Here is a 19959-nt window from a genome sequence, read left to right on the forward strand (position 1 = left end):
GTCACATTTGCCTTTGCTTAATTATTTCAATTATTTTGTCCTAAACGTTATGCAGCCGTCTGCCAGCAGATGGCGCAGCATTGTTGAAAAACAACATACATCTGTTAATCTAGGCCTGATCTTTTTGTTAACGCTATTGAAAAAGTTGCTGAAATGAGCTTTCTCCGAAAAGTGGACCGGCTCTCCCTTAGAGTGTCAGGAGCTCAGTCCTTCAGGGGGGATTCAGAGTAGAGCCGCTACTCCTCCGTGTTCAAAGGAGACTAGGCTGTCACCTCCTGGGGAAGGTCTTCCGACCAGGCATGTCCTACCGGTGGGAGGCCCCGGGATAGACCTGGGACACACTGTAGAGATAACATCCATCGGCTGCCCTGGAACACCTCGATGTTTCCACAAATAACCTGGAGCCGGTGGCGAGAGGGAGGTCTGGGCTTCCCTGCTGCTGACCCACAACCTGACTTCAGAGAAGAGGAAGAAAAAGGCTGGATGATTTATTGTTTTGCTATTTTAGATTTTAAGTTTTGTTGAAGTAGCTGTCATGAATTTTCAAACAGCTTGCATCATTCATAATGCACGGCACAATCCGTCACACTTTTCAATTGCAATTTATGAGTTAATTTGTCATATTTTAGTAATCCGTGAACATCTTTTATAGGAACATGTTTTCATATTTAACATCAGGTTATTGAAGTGTTGTCTTCCTCGCTGTCTGGAGTTTAACGTGTGATGTTGATAATGCACGATGCGAGCTGCCACACATTTATTCATTCTGTGATTAATGGTTTAAAATGCCTTTGTTATTAGTTTTTGACATTTTCCGTTCTCAAGTGTACCTTAATATCTGAGTGTTAACTTAGTGTAACTTTTAATTTCTTTTTAATTTCTCTGACAATGTTCCTACGTTGCTAACATATATCTAATAACTTTATTATTAAAAACATTAAAATGTAAAAAAAGAAAAAAAAAGAAAAGACTTGCAGATATTTCATCAGTTTTGCACAAAATCAAAACATCTATATATTGAAGCAAAATTTTGATCAATTTCTGCACAGTATTGTATTTTTAGGGTTGGCATGGTTTGCAATATTAAAGTGGTGGGGCCCAAAGTTGGATTTTTTTTCCCCACAGGGCCCCAAATCCCTGGCCTTATGTCAAAAATTAAGAAATTATAAATTAACTGTGATTAACCATATTTTTCTTTTAAAATTCAATTCAATTATAGCTTCACCCAAGTGTGATTACTGCCAAACCTGTGCAATAAATGTACTTCTTATCAAAGTTTATGGATGGATTCATGCAAGATGGAAGATTTATTTATTTTATGTGTAATATTGAATGTTTGTGTTTACTGGAGCTTCTTTCAAGCAGCATAGCCAGTGGGGGTTGGTTTTGCTCGTTTAATTTAAAAACAGTCCAAATAGACATTTTTTAAATTTATTATGTAATCTAACCAAGAATTCAAGATTGTCTTCCATAATTATCATTTATGAATGTCAAAATAACAAAAAGAAGAGAATACGATTAATTATGACGCAAATGTACTTGATATGCCTCTCTAGGATCAGCTGAGACAGCATCTGCCTCGACTCCCAAGCCACCAGAAACACAGCGTGACAAACAGTTAGATATGATGCATTTATTTAGCAAATTTTTCAAAAAAACTAGGACTATAAACTGACTTTAGGCTGAACCAAGGCAATGGCAAACAGATCTATTCAAACATCAAAACTAACCTTATTGAAACAAATGAGTCAAATTACAACAACTCCTTAAAACAAGAGAAAAAAATCCAAGTGCTTACCTTTAACTACTCTTTTAAACTTAAACACCTGTGGCAGGAGCCACAGATGAACAGAAATGTGACAGGTTGGAAAAAATAAAAGTGAATGAATCTCTACCCAGATCATCTTTGAACTGTACTTTGCATCACCATAATGGGCAGCTGCAATACCCACTCACTCCTTAAATAGTGCAGTTTTTATTAAAAGAGAGAAAACACAACATTAAATAAAACAACGCAAACAGCTTTCCAAACACAGTGGGCTTTGAGTCAGTCATGGTGAATAGCTATCAGGAATTCAAGAACAAAGCTCCACATAGTGGTGTTGAAATCATTCCGATCCAATGAAGCTCAGATTTTTGGCTGCTAATGTCTTACTTAGTACCATATCACCCTATTAGAGCACTTCGCTCTCACACTGCAGGCCTACTTGTTGTTCCTAGAGTATTTAAAAGTAGAATGGGAGGCAGAGCCTTCAGTTTTCAGGCCCCTCTTCTGTGGAACCAGCTTCCAGTTTGGATTCAGGAGACAGACACTATCTCTACTTTCAAGATTAGGCTTCAAATTTTCCTTTTTGCTAAAGCATATAGTTAGGGCTGGACCAGGTGACCCTGAATCCTCCCTTAGTTATGCTGCAATAGACGTAGGCTGCCGGGGACTCCCATGATGCATTGGGTGTTTCTTCTTCACTCACTATGTGTTAATAGACCTCTCTGCATTTGCTGTATTATTGTAGGATCTACCTTACAATATAAAGCATCTTGAGGCAACTGTTATTGTGATTTGGCGCTGTATAAATAAAATTGAATTGAATTACTGTCTTCAGAAGTGTACTGTATTCGGCACGAATTTAGATGATGTTGTTACATCTGGTGTAAAAAGTGTTGGCCCCCTTCTTGATTTCCTGTTTTTTGTATGTTTGTCACACTTAAATGTTTCAGATCATCAAATAACTTAAATATTAGACAAAGATAACACAAGTAAACACAAAATGCAGTTTCTAAATGAAGGTATTTATTATTAAGGAGGAACAAAATCTAAGCCTACATGGCCCTGTGTGAAAAAGTGACTGCCCCCTAAACCTTATAACTGGTTAAGCCAACAACTGCAATCAAGTGTTTCTGATAACAATGAGTCTTTTACACCACTGTGGAGAAATTTTAGCTCAATTATCTTTGCAGAATTGTTTTAATTCAGCCACATTGGAAAGTTTTCAAGCATAAACCACATTTTTTAAGGTCATGCCACAGCGTCTCAATCGGATTCGGGTCAGGACTTTGACTTTTTCACACAGGGTTACGTAGCACAGGATTACAGGGTCATGACTGTTCACTGGTCTGAATCTGCTAAATTTGAAACCGCCAATCAGGTGCAGCTTGTGTCTGTGTCTATCTTTCCCAATAAATTACAGATGAAGTCGCCGCTGACAAAATCCAGAAACAAACAGTTGCCCCACTAAAGCTGTAAGTCCCAGAGGTAGCAAAAATACAGACATTTTGTACTTAAGTAGAAGTAAAGATACTAGGGTGCTGGTTTAGCTCGGTGGGTGAGGAGGTGACCATATGCCCTATGGCTGGAGAGCACTAGGTCTGGGTTTGAGTCCGACCCTCAGCCCTTTGCATGTCTTCCTCTCTCCCTGCTTTGCCGTCTCTATCCAATAAAAGCTAAAAGGCACAAAAATAAGTTTTAAAAATAGAAGTATAGATACTAGTGTTAAAAAATACTCTTAAACTCTGAAGTTCTTATTTACCTTCATTAAGCAAAAGTAAAAAGGACAGGCTCTGAAATATACTCAAAGTAGTTTCTTGGAGGACATTTATCAGGTAGCTGAACCGTGGGGGTTTGAGCCCACTGGGTGGTTTTGATTGTGGGTTAGAGTCCCTTTAGAAGTGTTCAAAAGCAACAAAGTGTCGTAAAATGTTTGTCTTTGTTCTTTGTCTCTTTAGAATATAATAGATCTTTATTGTTACTGTTACAAGAACAATGAAACATAGTTTGGCATCTCTCTGTTAGCAGCATTTACATTTTTATATTAAAATATATAAGAATAAGAGAGAGGAAAAAAAGTCCATGAATATCCGATAAAATCGGAGCTGAGGGGTAGAGTATTCAGGTGCAATAGTGGAGGAGAGAGGAAGTAAGCACCAGTTTATCTGACAGTAAGTGTGTTTCACTGTGTGTAGAACGAGGGTATAGCAGATAATAAAAAAAGTGAATTAGTGCCAACTAGTATCAGAACTAAGGAAAAGTACTATTTTGCTCCATCTGGTGGACAGTAGGTGATACTGCAGGTCATCTGCCAGCCCAGGTGGACACACAGAGCTGTGTCCCAGTTCAGGGGCTGCGTCCTTCAGAGGCCGCATTGAAGGCCAATTACATCACAGCAAGGCGACGAAGGAATAATAAATATATAAATGAAAATAAAAATCTTAAGATTAAGCTCAAACAATCAATTAATATATAAACCAGAGTAATAACAAAGTACAAACAAATATCAACAATTTTTTCGTCAAATAACTAAGTAAGAAGAATAAAGAACAAAATAATGTAGTAATAAAGTAAAAAGAAAAAAATAGTGATAATAAATCACTAATAATAAATAACAAAACAAGTTAAAAGGTGACATTGAGATAAATTGTGATAAATTAAAAGTAAGGAAACAAATACATAATAGCAAAATAAATAAGTTGCATTTCAATACCTCGCATGATACATTTTACCGAGGGACTCCAGTTAACCTGGCTTATTGGTCACAAAGTCAATGAGTATGCAACAATATCAGCAATGTTTAAATGCCTTATTAGGGGTAACAAATTGAGAAAATCTGTTTTCATTTGATTTTCTTTTAAAGCCAAAGATTGCAGTCCTGTGCTTTTATCTTAGAAAAAACTTCACTTGCTGAATAGTAAATGACTTGCTTATCACAGATGACCCCTGGCAGAGTATTTTAAACCTGTTGTTACAAACCTGGGTTTTAAGATGGTCAGTGATTTTAAGCTGGACACTCAAATTAGAGCCACTGTCAAGTCCAGTTTTTATCATTTAAGGCGCCTGGCAAAGGTAAGACCTGTTTTATCCAGGCTGCATTTTGAAACAGTAATCCATGCTTTTATTTCATCTCGTTTGGATTACTGTAATGTCTGTATTTTGGAGTTAGTCGGTGTCTTCTCTCTCAGCTGCAGCTGGTCCAAAATGCTGCTGCACGACTTTTAACCAGAACTCGTAAAAGAGAGCACATAACTCCCATCCTCGCTTCACTCCATTGGCTGCCTTAGAGTTCATTTTAAAATTCTTATGTTTGTTTTTAAACGTTTAAACGGTCTTGCCCCAACTTACCTCTCTGAGCTTCTGCATCCTTACTCACCCCCCAGGTCTCTCAGGTCAGCTGACCAGCTGCTCCTGGAGGTACCCAGGTCCAAGAGGAAGCTCAGAGGGGGCGGGGCCTGCTCTATTGCTGCTCCTAATCTCTGGAACAATCTGACCCAGCACATTAGAGAGGCCCCTTCACTGCCCACTTTTAAAACACGTCTTAAAACCCATTTTTACTTGTTGGCATATGACACAGTATGACCCTGATTTTGTTGTTTTAATCAAATGTGCTTATTTTATTTTTTTAAGTCATTTTAATTATGATCTTATTTTATTTTATTTAAAAAATTTTTTTACTTATTCAATGTATCATTTCTGGCCTGTCAAGTGTACAGCACTTTCTCTTTAGCTTGGAGTTGTTCTGAAAGTGCTATATAAATAAATTGTTTGCTTGCTTCTAATTGTTTGCAGTTGTTTAAAAAAACAAACAAACACCAGCTATTCTAATTCATCATGTTCAGACACGGGGACTCAGCTCAAGAGACGTTGTGATCTCTGCTACAGTGAATGGATGCCATTTCTGTTAATCATCAGCCTATTTTTTTAGGTCTCAACTTGTCATATTTCTTTTTACCTCGGTTATTCACAGCTCTGGTTTTACACATTGCAGCAACATGGCTGCTTGTTGATGTTGCCAAATTGTTGTTGAACATCACCAGCAAGTCCTGTTATCTTTTTACTGAACGAAAACTTTATGTTTAAAGAATCAAATGCACATGAGTCAAACCGTTACTAACTCTTCTGTTAGCTTAGCTTTTTGTTTCCAGTGGCACCCAACATGACCACACCCTCTGTCTTCATGCCAAAGGAGGTAATTACACATGTATAACTTGTTATGTCACGGAGCTAGGTGAGGTGTAGCCCACATGGTGTAATGAAACTATAAATGTTATAACTTGTCTATGTCTTGGACCCAGACCAGTTAGTCTTGTTCCTTCACTCTGTGTCTTGTGTAGCTGAGTGAATGTCTCGTGTTGTGACCCAGGTCTTTGAACTCGTCTGCACACTCCACTCTTTGTGGTGGTTCTTTTGCCCCAAGAGCAAAGAATTAACATTGCTGTGAATGACTGATGGAGATAATAATCTTGACACTCTCACGCTCCTAAGTGATATCAGTTTATAGGCCTATAATTAACATTAAGTTTGTCCCTCATGGCAACATTTCTGCATGTAAAAAGAAAGCATAATTAATGTTTTTGTGTGCACAGTCAGAGGCATGTAGCCTACTAATCACACAATTAAAAGCTTAGCAGATAACCTCAGGTTTAATCATGGGTTTCAATGTCAAGGTGAAGGTAAAACAGTGCATCTAAGCCCTGTAGCTTACTGAGCTTACACAACACTTGCAAGCCTACTTACCCTTTAATTTCTGTTTTTTTAATTGTTCTTTACTTGCTCTCACACCGCCACCAGGGCTGCAGCTTCATTAATTACGTCCAGCTCCTCTCATGTCTTAATGATAAACCTTTTATACTAAGAAGCACAGCAAGCCAACATTTACAGGGCATATAACACCCAGGCCACAGATTGCAGATGTTGTTCCTGAGATATGCTGAAGCCCCTCGCCTAGCTTGGGGGTCCACCAAGTGCAACAGTGCAATACTCCTGTTACCTTCGACCCTCTACATCCTTTCGAGTTCTTCTTTCAACTCTTGGTACTTCTCCAGTTTCTCATGTTCCTTCTTCCTGATGTTGCTGTCATTTGGTATAGTTGCATCAGTATGGCAACTACCATGTCTGCTTGGTTAGCCATCACCAGTTTCCCCGTATCTGGAAGTCCCACCGGATCTTAACTCAGTCATTCTTGACAATCCTATCAGGTGTGTCCCATTTTTTACCTCAGGACATCCAAGCTACACTCAACACAGATGTTCCTGTATTCTATGCCAGCCACTTGGTTATGGGATACCACGTATGCCCTGGGTACTTGCATCTTGCATCCGCCTGTTATGTTCTGGATTGTCTCAGGGGCATCTTTGCACAGCCTGCACCTAGGCTCTTACCTGGTGACTACCTATCCTCTCTTCACTACTATCCAACTAGACTTCTCCAATCCAGATGACATTCCAATGTCACTGACCCTAGAATCAATCAATCTCATTCACTCTTGGCTTACAGATCGGTGTTATCCATCTAGAGGCAGTGGCTAACGATTACTCTGTTCTATGGTTACTATCCATAGCCAGTGATCTTACTGAGGGGGTTCAGGCAGAACAGCAATGGAGACAGAGCATCTCCTAGGTAAATCCCACACTTCATGGTGACTTTTGTGCAATTGGCTTCAAACTGGCCTCTAGTGTTCACCACATTCCAGACTCCTGCCAGAGAGTACACCTTGGATGGTTCGGTGGAGCTGGTTATCCTCCTGGCTTCCATCTTTTCTATCTCTTCAAGTTTATCTTAAAACTAAGCATCTCACTGATCACAGCTGCCATGTTGTGGGTTAGCTGGTTGGTTTTGTTGATGGACATAAGTAAGGATTGTCCACAATGTTGCATTCACATCTTCTTGTCAACCAGGTTTCCAGCTTTGCCATGATCCCATCTTTCAGGTCAGTCTTTTTTTGTCAGTGTGTGTGTGTGTGTGTGTGTGTTTATATCACACACCCAAAGCCATCTTGCTTAGCAGGGAGACAGCACCAAAGAGAAAAAAGACAGCAGGTGACAGCTGAGCACCTGCTTTTTATAAATAAACATCAAGTGTCTTTATTAAGCCACTAAGCAGCAATGAATGAGTCCAAATAACACAGGAAACAAAATCCCCCACAAGAAACAAAATGGGAAGTGAAATAAAGAGAAATGTTTGACATTCAGAAACAAAGACGGTCTCCTTATATTTCCATGGACTACACAGCAGAGCAGGACTCAGTGTCTATAAATGAGAAGAATATTAAGACTTGCTGAAAGAAAACATTTAATTAAAAAAATAATCCTCAAAGTGCATCATCATCATCATCATCATGTTGATTATAATATGACTGCTTGTTCAGCATCTATTCAATTAAGACTAAATCACCTTCTGCAAACTGAAGCTTCTATGTTAGTTTCACACATTAAGCCACCGTCACACCTGCTTTATTCAACTCTATGCAGAGCTAGAACTTTCTGATAGACACGGATGCGTAGACACACACACACACACACACACACACGACTCAACAAGTTGGGGGTTTTGGGGGGTATCTGCATTTTTTTATATTTTCATCTTCAAGGTGCCGTCTGCTGTTTCTTCTTTCGGTGTTTTTCCTTGTACATGTACCAGTTGCTCTCACATCAGCTGGAAATGCTGCCAGGTTGAGAGAAGGGAGCCGAATTTGGGGAGCTTAATTTTTATGACAGCAGGTCAGGACTGAACTGATCTTAAGGTTTACCAATTTTCTCTGACATTGTTGGATAAAGGCCAGTACTGGAAGTCCATATCTGGCCATAAAACCAAAAGCACTCAGTTCCTGGACATCCAGACACCCACAAACACAAGGCACAAGATGAAACTGACTGCAGTATGTAAGTACAGCTTTCTTACAAGGCATTCAAATTCCCATTCAAATGTGAACAAGACACAAAGAAGAGCACTAAAGAATTTGATGAAGAACCAGAGATACTCTTGGACTGAAACAACGTGTGGTCCATAACAGGCAAAGAACATCAGTTTTTCTAAAACTCCCTCAACCAGCACATCTCTGCACCAGCTTCATCTGCAAACAAGGAAATCTGCTGTTATGTAACCGGACAACAGGGCTGAATTAGAAATACAAAAGGAAATGTAAAACAAAATGCTGACAGAAAATTTATTGTAAGATAATTGCAGGATATTGCCAATGTTGTCAGAATAAAGCCCTGTTTCTATCACCAGAACCAGGTTCCTTTAGATCAGGGGTCCCCAATCCCAGTCCACGAGGGCCGGTGTCCTGCAGGTTTTAGATGTGCCCATGATCCATCACAGCTGATTTAAATGGATAAATTACCTTCTCAACATGTCTTGAAGTTCTCCAGAGGCCTGGTAATGAACTAATCATGTGATTCAGGTGTGTTGACCCAGGGTGAGATCTAAAACCTGCAGGACACCGGCCCTCGTGGACTGGGACTGGGGACCCCTGCTTTAGAGTTTCCACTGCAGGGATTAGGGCTGAAATTTAGTTTCCAATGAAATTATTTTACCCCTTAAAATCCACTTACAAAGAAACTCTAGAGAGATGCTGGTAATGCTGAACATTTCAGTCTTGTATTCATTACTCTTCAGTATTTCACAACCAGTCTCCTCTGTAGCTTGTTTGTTATTGGACAGAAATTTTTATTGTTTGCAAACAATTTGTTGATTAAGAGAGACGCAGTGGCAGTCAAATATTACTCTGAAAACAGTTTCACTGTGGTTATCCTAAAATACATGTGTCCAACCTTCCACACAAAAAATCCTGTGAAGGCTCTTTAATCCCACCAAAGTTCAAATTCACGCTGTTCACAGTAGCCTCTTGGCTCTATGGACTGTAGCTCAGCACTGACCAGTCAGACACAGAGAGCAGAGAACAGTGATCACGACAGTATAACATGGTTGCTCATCTTTATTGCATTCCAGTAGACTGACTGTCCCCGGACTCCAGACTGCAGCGGAAACACAGACGAACTCCAATCTAAAGGAACCTTTAAGATCCTTAAAACATTTCCTGGGACAAAAAGTTCTGCAAGCTTTGATGAAACATGGGTACGACTGAGTGAATCTCTTCACTCCAGCTTAGTCATCCTTCATCATCTATGTGCTGTGTCAGGGAAACACCTTCATGGCCCGAACCAAATCAGTTTATATACCATCCAATACAGAATGTAGCAAAAAGATGCTCGAGATAATTTAGAAATGGTGCAATCACAGTTTATCCAGCAGAGCAGCTCTGATTCTATTACAATACTTACATTCTGATTGTATGTAGATAAATACAAATATTGGTGATTTTATTCATATCTGAATTTTTGACTCAAATCAACAACAACAACAAAACAACAGTAAGAGTCAGGCTCAGGTGACCCAACCCAGTGGTTCAGCCTCTGCATACGGGGCTGCAAAGAGACGCTTTGTTACTTTACTCTTACACAACAACTGCCACTATAAAGAGACTGAAAGCAAGTTCTCCTTCTCCCATCTTTCACATCAACACTTTCCATCTCTTTACATGGATGAAACAGAGTGCAGCACCATGAAGGCCGTAGCAGAGAGTCCCAGTCTGTTTGAAAAAGAGCGAGCAAGGTGTGTTCAGACAGAAAAAAGACAATGTGACTATATATTACACATGACATGATACACGATGAAGCAAAGTTAGGCCCAGGTGCGCAAGTTAAAAACTTTGGGGGGAAATGTAACTGTTCCAAAACATAAAAACAGACCAACAGAGAGAAACAGATTCTCTTCGACACGGTCAGTGGGGTTTGTTTCCTGCTGGCTCACAGCATACGTCTGTATGTTTAGTACATTGGCTGACTGAGGCAAAAGAACGCTGATTCCTCAAACAAGAGTTACATAATAAAAACATTCACCTTGCTTTTGTCTAAACACACTATAAAAAAGTGGCTCAGAAGAGGAAGGAAATAGATGAAGGAGAGGAGGCTCCCTGATTGGGCTTTCCCTAGACCATCATCCATCCTAGACCCTCCTCAGGAAACAGCAACGATGTGTCACAGTTATAAGACTGCTAGCATCCTAAAGAGTTCAGGTCATCCACAGTGTGTAGCGTAATGAGTGTGTGCAGGTAAATAATTGTAGGGAGTGAAGTTTGGGCTGAGATCAGTAAAAACAGACGGAGCCCAAGCATGAATGCATTTGGCCAAATGGCTTTAATTTTTGTAACTCATGCCATCAGACTACTGTGTCTGTGTTTTGTAGCAATAACCTCACTTAAATCTGAACCTAATCGTTTATTTCCATTTCATTCTAAATTAATGCCAATCTCCTGCCATATCTCATTTCCTTCTGCCTCCACGGCAAAAGATAAAAATGGTCTCAGTGTTTCCTGGTTGCTTTCCTCTCTGTCTAATCAAAAGGCTGAACAGGTCTGAATTAACCCTCATACAGATTCAATCTGACTTTGCAGTTTAGTCCTCTGTCCGAGCAGGTCACAGAGGGAAAGTCGGGAGTGGGAGTGGGTTATATGGTGGGGTGTGAGTTGTACAGGTGATGGGAGGGAACAGAGTAGAGAAATCACTGAGATGGTTGTGGTGTGGTTGTAGGTCCTTTAACAGCAACCCCCTCCAGACTGCCTGACGGGGGTGCTATCGATTTTTAAGTTGGGCTTGTCCCCGCCAGCTGTGGCCCCGGGGCCCATGCGTTTCTTGATCTCGGCTGCCATGGTCATGAAAGCCTGCTCTACATTTGTGGCATTCTTGGCACTGGTCTCCAGAAAGGGGATCGCCAAAGAGTCAGCAAACTCCTGAAAAGATAAGAAGAAATTTCTAGTGTAAACAGTCAGAAATCTGCTGTCAGAATATTTCAGTCCATTTGGTGGCCTCAAGTGGCTGTGTGGGTTCTCAGTCATCCAGGTCCTGGTAGTCTAAGGAGTTTAGAAAGAAAGTTTCTTTAAGTTTCTTGAAGATGTTTCACCTCTCATCTGAGAAGCTTCTTCAGTTCTAAAACCAAATGTTGGAGAGTCCCAGGTATTTAATCCCTAGTGGGAGTTGTCCCTTAAGACGGTAGTTGACCCACTATTGATCGGGGTCACCCTTTCAAGTGAGATCACCCGATGCAAGACGTGAGTGGCAGTTGAGGCAGCACGCAAGGGATCTCAAAACTGCATTTAATCCCAGCTTCCACTAGGGATTAAATACCTGGGACTCTCCAACATTTGGTTTTAGAACTGAAGAAGTTTTCTAAGCTCCTTAGACGGTCCCCCGTCAATACTCTCGGTGCAGCATTCTGGATCAACTGAAGGCTTTTGAGGGAGGTTTTAAGAGAACAGGATAAAAATGATTTACAACCAATAATAACATGAACATGAACTAGTTTTATAATGCCATCCAGATATGCCATCATATTTGATATGAATAATCAGGTCCCATCAAAATGACCTCACGAGAGAGAGAGAGATACAGTTATTCATAAGCAGCCATACCTTAGCAGTTGTGTAGTCCACTACTTTCTTAGTCGTCAAGTCACACTTGTTGCCCACCAGAAGTTTATTGACATTTTCACTGGCATATCGGTCAATTTCCTGAAGCCACTGCTTGACATTGTTATAGGACTCCTGTACAATGAGAATGTGAAAATGAACAAAAAGCTGTCTCTAAACATGAATACAAAGTATCTTCAAAAATTCAAATCTTCCTTGTGGAGAACATAGCAAGACAAGACTGTCATTTTTTACCAAGTTACCACTTCTTCAGATAAAAGTAGCAAGTATTGGCAAATATTTATTTACTTTACTTCAGATTAAATAGACCATAACTCCATAAAAATGCCTGCTCTGAGGATTGTAGATCGCTCACTCACTTGGTCTGTCACATCATAAACAACTATGATGCCATGGGCTCCACGATAGTAACTGGAGGTGATAGTACGAAACCTCTCCTGGCCTGCAGTGTCCCACTGGAGGGACGAAGAGAGAGAAGGAGGAGAAAAAGGGAGGCTATATTAATATATTACAATTATAACAAGTACACGCACAAAGATCATTTCTTCCTTTGATTTGCTGTGAGCATATTATGATAGAAAAACAATTGTGTTTGTGAAAAATGAAACATTCATGAAGCCACCAGTTAAGCAGTGTCAACTGTTGCTTTTACCATTTAACATTGCAGGTCCCATTAAATGTCCATAACTGACCCTAAATCCATGATACACTTAATAACAGACCAAAGTTAACCTGCGCCGTCGTTGTTTTAAGTTTCTGTAGTCTGATTTCTGACAAAGGTAACATTTCTATAAAGTTGCCAGTAGACCAAATATTTCTGTTTTCCAGAAGAATGATGACTCTAGCCTTTTAATGACTTGGTAAATTAGAAAGCTTTGAGGAAACACATCTACCTTTAGTAGACACGCCTCAGGGCAGTGTCAAAAATACACTATACTGCCAAAAGTATTCACTCATCGATCCAAATCCCTGCATCCAGGTATTCCAATCACTTCCATAGCCACAGGTGTATATAATCAAGCACCTAGGCATGCAAACTGCTTCTACAAACAGGAGTTAATGCCAGCGTGATATTGCTATAGGACGCCACCTGTGCAACAAGTACAGTCACCAAATTACCTTGATACTAAATATTCCAATAACAAAGTGGAAGCAATTGGGAAGGACAGCAACTCAGACGTGACGTGGTAGGCCTTGTAAATTACAGACTGGTGTCAGCGGATGCTGAGGTGCATAGTGAACAGTGGTTGCTAACTTTAAGAAGAATCAATTGCTACAAACTTTCTTCAGAATCCTTAAGATTAGGTCAAGAAGTGGAAGTGGTTTCCATGGCTAAGCAGCTTTATATCACCGCACGCAACGCAAAGCATCGGAAGCTGTGGTGTAAAGCATGCTGCCAGTGGACTCTACAACAGCAGAAACATGTTCTCTTGGGTTATTCTGGCAATCTGATGGACAAATCTGAGTTTGCCGGTTTCCAGGAGAACAGTACTTGTATGACTTTCAAAGTGTAAAGCTTGTTGGAGGGGGTTTATGATGTGGGGTTGTTTTTCAGGAGTTGCCCAGTGTTTACAATGAAATCGTCCAATGTACATGTAGTATAAAAAGTTCAGCAAGGATTTGACCTGTCACTTCACAAACGATCAAAACAAAACATCAGTTTGGACTTGAGGAAAAAGAGTTGTTGATTCTCACAAAGCAGGAGATGGACATGCAAAGTTATCACAGCATTTCCAAGTATCAAGAGCTGGAGTGACTAGTATCATGAAGCAGTCACAGCAAAAACGGATTTGCATCATCGCTGTGTCTCCCAAAATGACAACGATCTAAAACATATTTCTCTAATAGTGAAATACTACCTTCAGAAAACTAACAACAACTTTATTGACTGGCCTGCACAGAGCCCTAACTTGAATCCAATTAAATATTTGTGGGGTTAACTGAAGATCAAGCTCCTTATCAGAGGATTATAAAATCTGGAGGAACTTGAGAGATTCTCCGAAGAACAATGGGCTGGGATAGCTGGGACGGGGAGACATCGGCGTGACTTGTCAAAAACTGAAGTTCACTCACTCCAGGTTCACCAGTCATGACGTCAGGTCTGCTGTGTAAATATAAACTATCGAACCCCATGTTCAGTCCACCATGTAACCAAGCAAACAATCCACTTTCTAAAAGCTGACATCTCACAGATTCCAGAATTGCAAGTTTTGTCACAGTCTGGCCAAATTTCCCTTAACCAGCCGCAAAAGAAGACCATAAATATGGTGCTCTGTGTGTACATGTGCCCTCACAATCTGCAATTTGATGGTCTTGCCATCCAGCTCGATGGTGCGAATCTTAAAGTCCACTCCAATGGTGCTGATGTAGCTCTCTGTGTAGGTGTCATCCTACAGAAAGAGGAGGGAAGGGGGGCAGAAAAGGAAGGGACAGCATGATTTGGTCAGCCCAACAGCAAAACCAGTTAAAAAACATTCATTCAGTCCAACAGAAGTGAAAAATGTCTTACAGTGAGGAAGTACTACTTACAGCAAAACGCAGTAGAAGACAAGACTTTCCAACACCAGAGTCTCCAATGAGCAGGAGCTTGAACAGATAGTCACTGAAATAAAAAGAACCAGGCTGAAAAGTTTCCATTGCAATAAAAAAACAAAAACAAAATCAAAAACAGTGAGAAAGATTTTATAATACGACCCCGACTAAGTGCAAAATCCCCCTTTAATTAAATGGAACCATTGTTTTTTTAATTTGAAGTAGGGATGCTCAAACAAATGTGTACCAAGTCACAGGAAACAAAAACATAATTATACTATAATATATACAATATTACCTCATCTTACAACAATCAATCAGACCTATGTGACTTTATAACAATGGACAATACAACTTTTTTTCCTTTTACAATTACTGTTCAAACACAACTTTCAAAAGGAGTGTGCAGATAAAATACCTGGAAGACAGGCAAGGTTAAGCTGATACGACTCGACCCCTGAGAAGTACAGTGTTCTTCAAATCAGGGGTGGACGATATATCGAATAGACTCGATATATAGGTATTGCAAGTTTTTCCACATACGATGGTTAAAATGGCTTTACTGAAACAATCGAGTATAAATTACCACGGCAATATTCACTTTTTTTCTTCCACACACTGTGAATGCATCATTTATCGCCCCCTCCCAACTGGAAAATATTCTACCCGGCACACTGCAGTGAGCATGTGTGTTCATATCCTACCAGACACGGAATAATATAGCACCAGGAGGAGCTTCAGATGATGCTGAACAAAATGCAGTAATTTGCAAAACATGCTGTAAAACTATTGCTGCAAAAGGTAGCAGTACGAAGAATTTATTCCACCAGCTGAAAAGTCATCCACTGCAAAAGTACGAATGTTTTAAACGTCTCCCCACACGCCAAAGAAAACGTTAAGCTGCGATACCTGTGACTGTTCTTGGTCAGTCATTTTTATAGTCACTATCTAGACTTTTGTTTCTGTAATTTGAGGGCATCACATTTTTTTTAAATTGTACAATTTTTATGTTCACAAAAGAGCACCTTTTTAATTTCAATGTTTTATTTTGTCTCGTGAATTCTGCTTGATTGACTTTTCTCTTGCTATGATCCTTTGTTTGTTAAAGGTCTATGGTTGACCACAGAGAGAGACTTACTGTGACAGTACTGCCATTTATGAAAATCCTCTGTGTGCAACTGATGGATAAAAAAAATGGTTAAAATAAAACATTTCAGTTCAGTCAGATTTTTAGTATACAAAGTAGAAAAAAATAATAAATGGTCGATTTAAAATGAGTATGCCAGTGCTGTTTTAGGCACTCTATGGTTGAAAATAACATTTGTTTTTGGAGGTTATTCAAACATAATGTGATATATACAGTTTAACTACTGCCAGCTTTAAGGCCTGTGTTACATAGCTGATTAATTGAGATAGTTTGATCATACTTAAGATTGAGTGTGAGATGGTTACAAGTAGTTTTCTTCCTTAATAGTTAAAATTGTATTTATGAAGAAGTTCATGAAGTCTACTAGTTAACGTTAGGGATGGTTGGCTCAACAGTGCTCTGACTGTTTGTCAGCCTGGCTACAGTGCTGAAGAGAAACCTGGGGTTGTTCTTATTTTCTTCAATCAGTGATGAATAGTAAGATGTTTTGGCTTTGCGGAGGGCTTTCTTATAAAGCAACAAACTATTTCTCCAGGCTAAATGATGATCCTCTAAATTTGTGAGACATGTTTGAGAGTTCTACCAGTCAGTCAAGCACTTCTGATGTGAGACTTCCTTTTTTAGAAGACCTACAGTATCCAGAGTTTTACACAGTGAAGAAGTGAAAGAAGAAGAGGGAGGGAAGTTTGAGGAAAAAAAACATTGCCAATAAATAAACGCTGCAAAGTCTTTGCTTTCGATTTGCACTTCTGCCCCTCATATGTTAGCACTTTTATACCAATATTGTCTGAGTGGCAACACCCATCATTCAGAAGAATACTGCAGCCACTTCCTGTGCCTAACGGTGAGTATACTGGGGCCTTTACCCCTCCCAATTTAATTGCATATAGCTGCAGCAGAAAAAACAACTCTGACTCTGAGTGTAGGCCTCCAGTCTTTTGTGTGTTAGAGAAGATGAGACTTAAAGTGAGGAGAAAGAGATTGTTAGATTTGTATTGTTGATTGTCATTTATGCTTAGAAATATCTACTCATATATGCTTAGAGTTTTATAATTAGTTGTAGATTGATAGAGGTTTGATCCTTAGTAGTCTGTGGAGACTCTGTGTGCCTCCCAGAGCACTCTGGCATGCACACACAACTTAAGGTCAGGAGAGAGGTTATATCTGCTCTTACTGATTTATGGTATAGGACGACACCTACTCTGTATCTGGTTAAGTATAAGAGCCTTTTGTTTAGATGTACCGTTAGACTCCTGGCACCAGCTTTGGGGAGTCTTCACAGGACCACACACACACACACACACACACACTTACACAACGCATAGGCAAGGTACTCTTTGTGTGTATGTAGACGTCATATGTTAATGAACCTATGTATATTCATGTAACCTCAATAAAAGAGCAGTGTTACGGGGGAGCAGACGAGAGAAACTGGGGTCAAGGGAAGGAACGGCGCCTGTCCAGTTCTCTCCCGTGCACGAGAAACATAAAGAACTTTGCCTACTCGTGTCTTGCTTTGCTGTGTAATTACATTGTCTTCAACGTTCCAGCGAATAGGTTTAAGCTACAAACCTATCAGAGATGACACTTTTTTCAGATGCCGGTTGTTACTTTGCATCGTGTTTTCACATCCCAGGTGAAGGGGACCCCTTCTCAGATGACAAAGCATAGGTATGATCCTTAATATCTAGACTCTGAAGGTGCAAACATGAAATTAAATTTGCCTCCACAGCCTGTGAAGGCCTACGAGTTCTCTCTCCTCTACCTTTGGTGTACTGCCACAAATTTAATGGATTAATTCTAAGTTTATGAAAATGTATCAAATGTTAGAAAATGTAATTACACACTAATGGATGTATATTTACAAAAGTGAGTACAAACCTCACATTTTTGTAAATATTTTATTATATCTTTTCATGGGACAACACTGAAACTATGACACTTTGATGCAATGTAAAGCAGTCAGTGTACAGCTCATATGATGGTGTAAATTTGCCTCTGCTGAAAATAACTCAACATACAGCCATTAATATCTAAACCTGGCAACAAAAGTGAGTACACCTTCAAGTGAAAATGTCCAAATTATGCCCAGTTAGCCATTTTTTCCTACCCAGCGTCATGTTACGAGGTCTCAGGTGAGAATTGGGAGTGGGCGTGTTAAAGCTGGTGTTATCGCTCTCACACTCTCTCATACTGGACGTTCAACATAGCAGCTCATGGCAAAGAACTGTCTGGGGATCTGAAAAAAAGAATTGCTGCTCTACAAAGATGGCCTGGCTCTAAGAAGACTGACAGCATCCTGAAACTGAGGTGCAGGTCCAAGACCACACAGCGGTTTAACAGGACTCACTGTGGTCAACCAAAGAGGCTGAGTGCACAGGCAGATTATGACTGTGCGATTAATCAGTCATAATCTCCGTACATCCCTTAAACATATATAAATATTTATATCACGTGTGTGTGTTTGTGATATAAACACATGGTTATTCAGGGTAATTAATGTAACAAATTCCATGGTATGAGATTCAAGAATTTCTAACTAAAGTGTGGAAACTATGTTCTTATTTAGCAACAGCCTATGCAAATAACACAAATGAACTGCCTTTACATATATCTAAAAAGTATTGATATGGAAATAGTTTAAGTGCAAGTGGGACTAAAAACTTATTTTTCTCGAGTGTGTTCCATTGTGTGGCCGTCTCCATGGAGAAAAGGGAAACAGAGTAGGCGGAGCCTGTTCGCCCAGGCTACAGGTCAGCCATGACACGCCAGTAAAGCCCAATCATCAGCTGGCTAACGTTACACGTTTTGGCTCTAGTATCTGAAATGAACAATAACCGCGTTTCTTTCCTTTTTACTACATTAGTGTTTCTCTCTACACTGCACTGTTTTGTTGGGGGGTCATAGTTAAAGGTCCCGGCGGTCACAGTGGAAACGGGAGACACGAGCAAGCAAAGTATTTGCTGATGTGTGGAGACACCGCACTGGGAAAGCTGACACATTAAAGACGCTGTTCGCACCCTGTTTACAAAAGCCCGTGACCTGCTGTTCTCCATAACATTAGTACAAACAGCCTGGTATGATGTAGCATAAAACTAGCAAACATAATAAATACTTTCGGGAAGAATACAATAAAAACAACCGTGCAGTTGATTATGTTTAATGTGAAACTCACTATTCGGGATTCATGCTTTCAGTCTGGATGTTTCTCTGTCGGCGACTCGTCTCTTCCTACTCAGGCAAAAAAGATGACTTGTATGTCCGGATATCAGAGGCACATCGATGGTTGTTTACCGTCCCCGTCACTGCTCTGACTCCTCCGCTGTAGTCGGCTTCTATCGGCTCGTATAGCTTTAATCCTTACGGACATAAAATCGTTTCCTCTGGTTAGGTTAATATATTTTCTCTCTTTCTGCCTTTCTGTGACCGTTCTTTGCTAAATGTATAAGGCGACTGCGCAGGTGCGGTAGTGACGAAAGATGACGTGTAATTAAGAAGCGTAAACCATTTTTTTTTTTTTTTTAAATACAGAAATGGCGGCTTGTGGAACTTCCCAGTAGTTCCCGGTGTTTCAGGTTAAATGAGTTTTACGACAGATTAGATTTGTTTACATATTCTCCGTGTTTCACGTGCTGCATCCGCCGATGGGACGGTTTCACTGACGGGTCCTCTCCCTGTGTGTCACGCGGATGACAACACAGCTGTTTAACACCAGCTGCTTGTTTAGGAAACACGCCCACGTTAACCTGTGCTGGTCAGGTTAACGCGGGCATCTGTATGGTCAACATAACGTCATCGCAGCCAGTGTGCCTTGCTACGTTAGCGCAGAGCTGCTTGTGTTTACCCTCAGTGTGACTTTTCTGATTTCAAATTAAAAAACGGGATTTGTATAAGTTATGAAAAATTATGTATGATACCACACTAATCATACAGCACGAGTGACATCAGACAGATGTGAGACCACAGAGCTTCCTTATTGAAATTACGCATAAGCTTCATTTTCTTGTCACTGTGTGCTCTGAGATA

The 19959-nt window shown here is 40.1% G+C and overlaps 1 protein-coding gene across 1 annotated transcript; it reads right to left on the reverse strand.

Annotated features, from left to right (window-relative positions):
- Positions 1-9686: 9686 nt before the first annotated feature.
- rab1ba (zRAB1B, member RAS oncogene family a) lies at positions 9687-19418 on the reverse strand. Its single transcript, XM_003459747.5, has 6 exons — positions 19109-19418; positions 14784-14856; positions 14549-14644; positions 12614-12709; positions 12237-12368; positions 9687-11558 (listed from the first exon to the last, which is right to left on the reverse strand). Exons 1-6 carry the CDS (start codon positions 19120-19122, stop codon positions 11364-11366), a joined length of 606 nt encoding a protein of 201 aa, XP_003459795.1. The 5' UTR covers positions 19123-19418; the 3' UTR covers positions 9687-11363.
- Between the last annotated feature and the right edge of the window lie 541 nt (positions 19419-19959).

Source organism: Oreochromis niloticus, linkage group LG3 (assembly GCF_001858045.2).
Source record: "Oreochromis niloticus isolate F11D_XX linkage group LG3, O_niloticus_UMD_NMBU, whole genome shotgun sequence".
Lineage (NCBI taxonomy): Eukaryota > Metazoa > Chordata > Actinopteri > Cichliformes > Cichlidae > Oreochromis > Oreochromis niloticus.

Excerpts from the sequence above, each read along its gene's own strand:
- rab1ba (XM_003459747.5), bottom strand. Across the intron at positions 14,645-14,783 it reads GTCTTCTACTGCGTTTTGCT|GATGACACCTACACAGAGAG; the intron begins GTAAGTAGTACT and ends CTCTTTCTGTAG. Across the intron at positions 12,710-14,548 it reads AGACCATCAAATTGCAGATT|TGGGACACTGCAGGCCAGGA; the intron begins GTGAGGGCACAT and ends TCGTCCCTCCAG.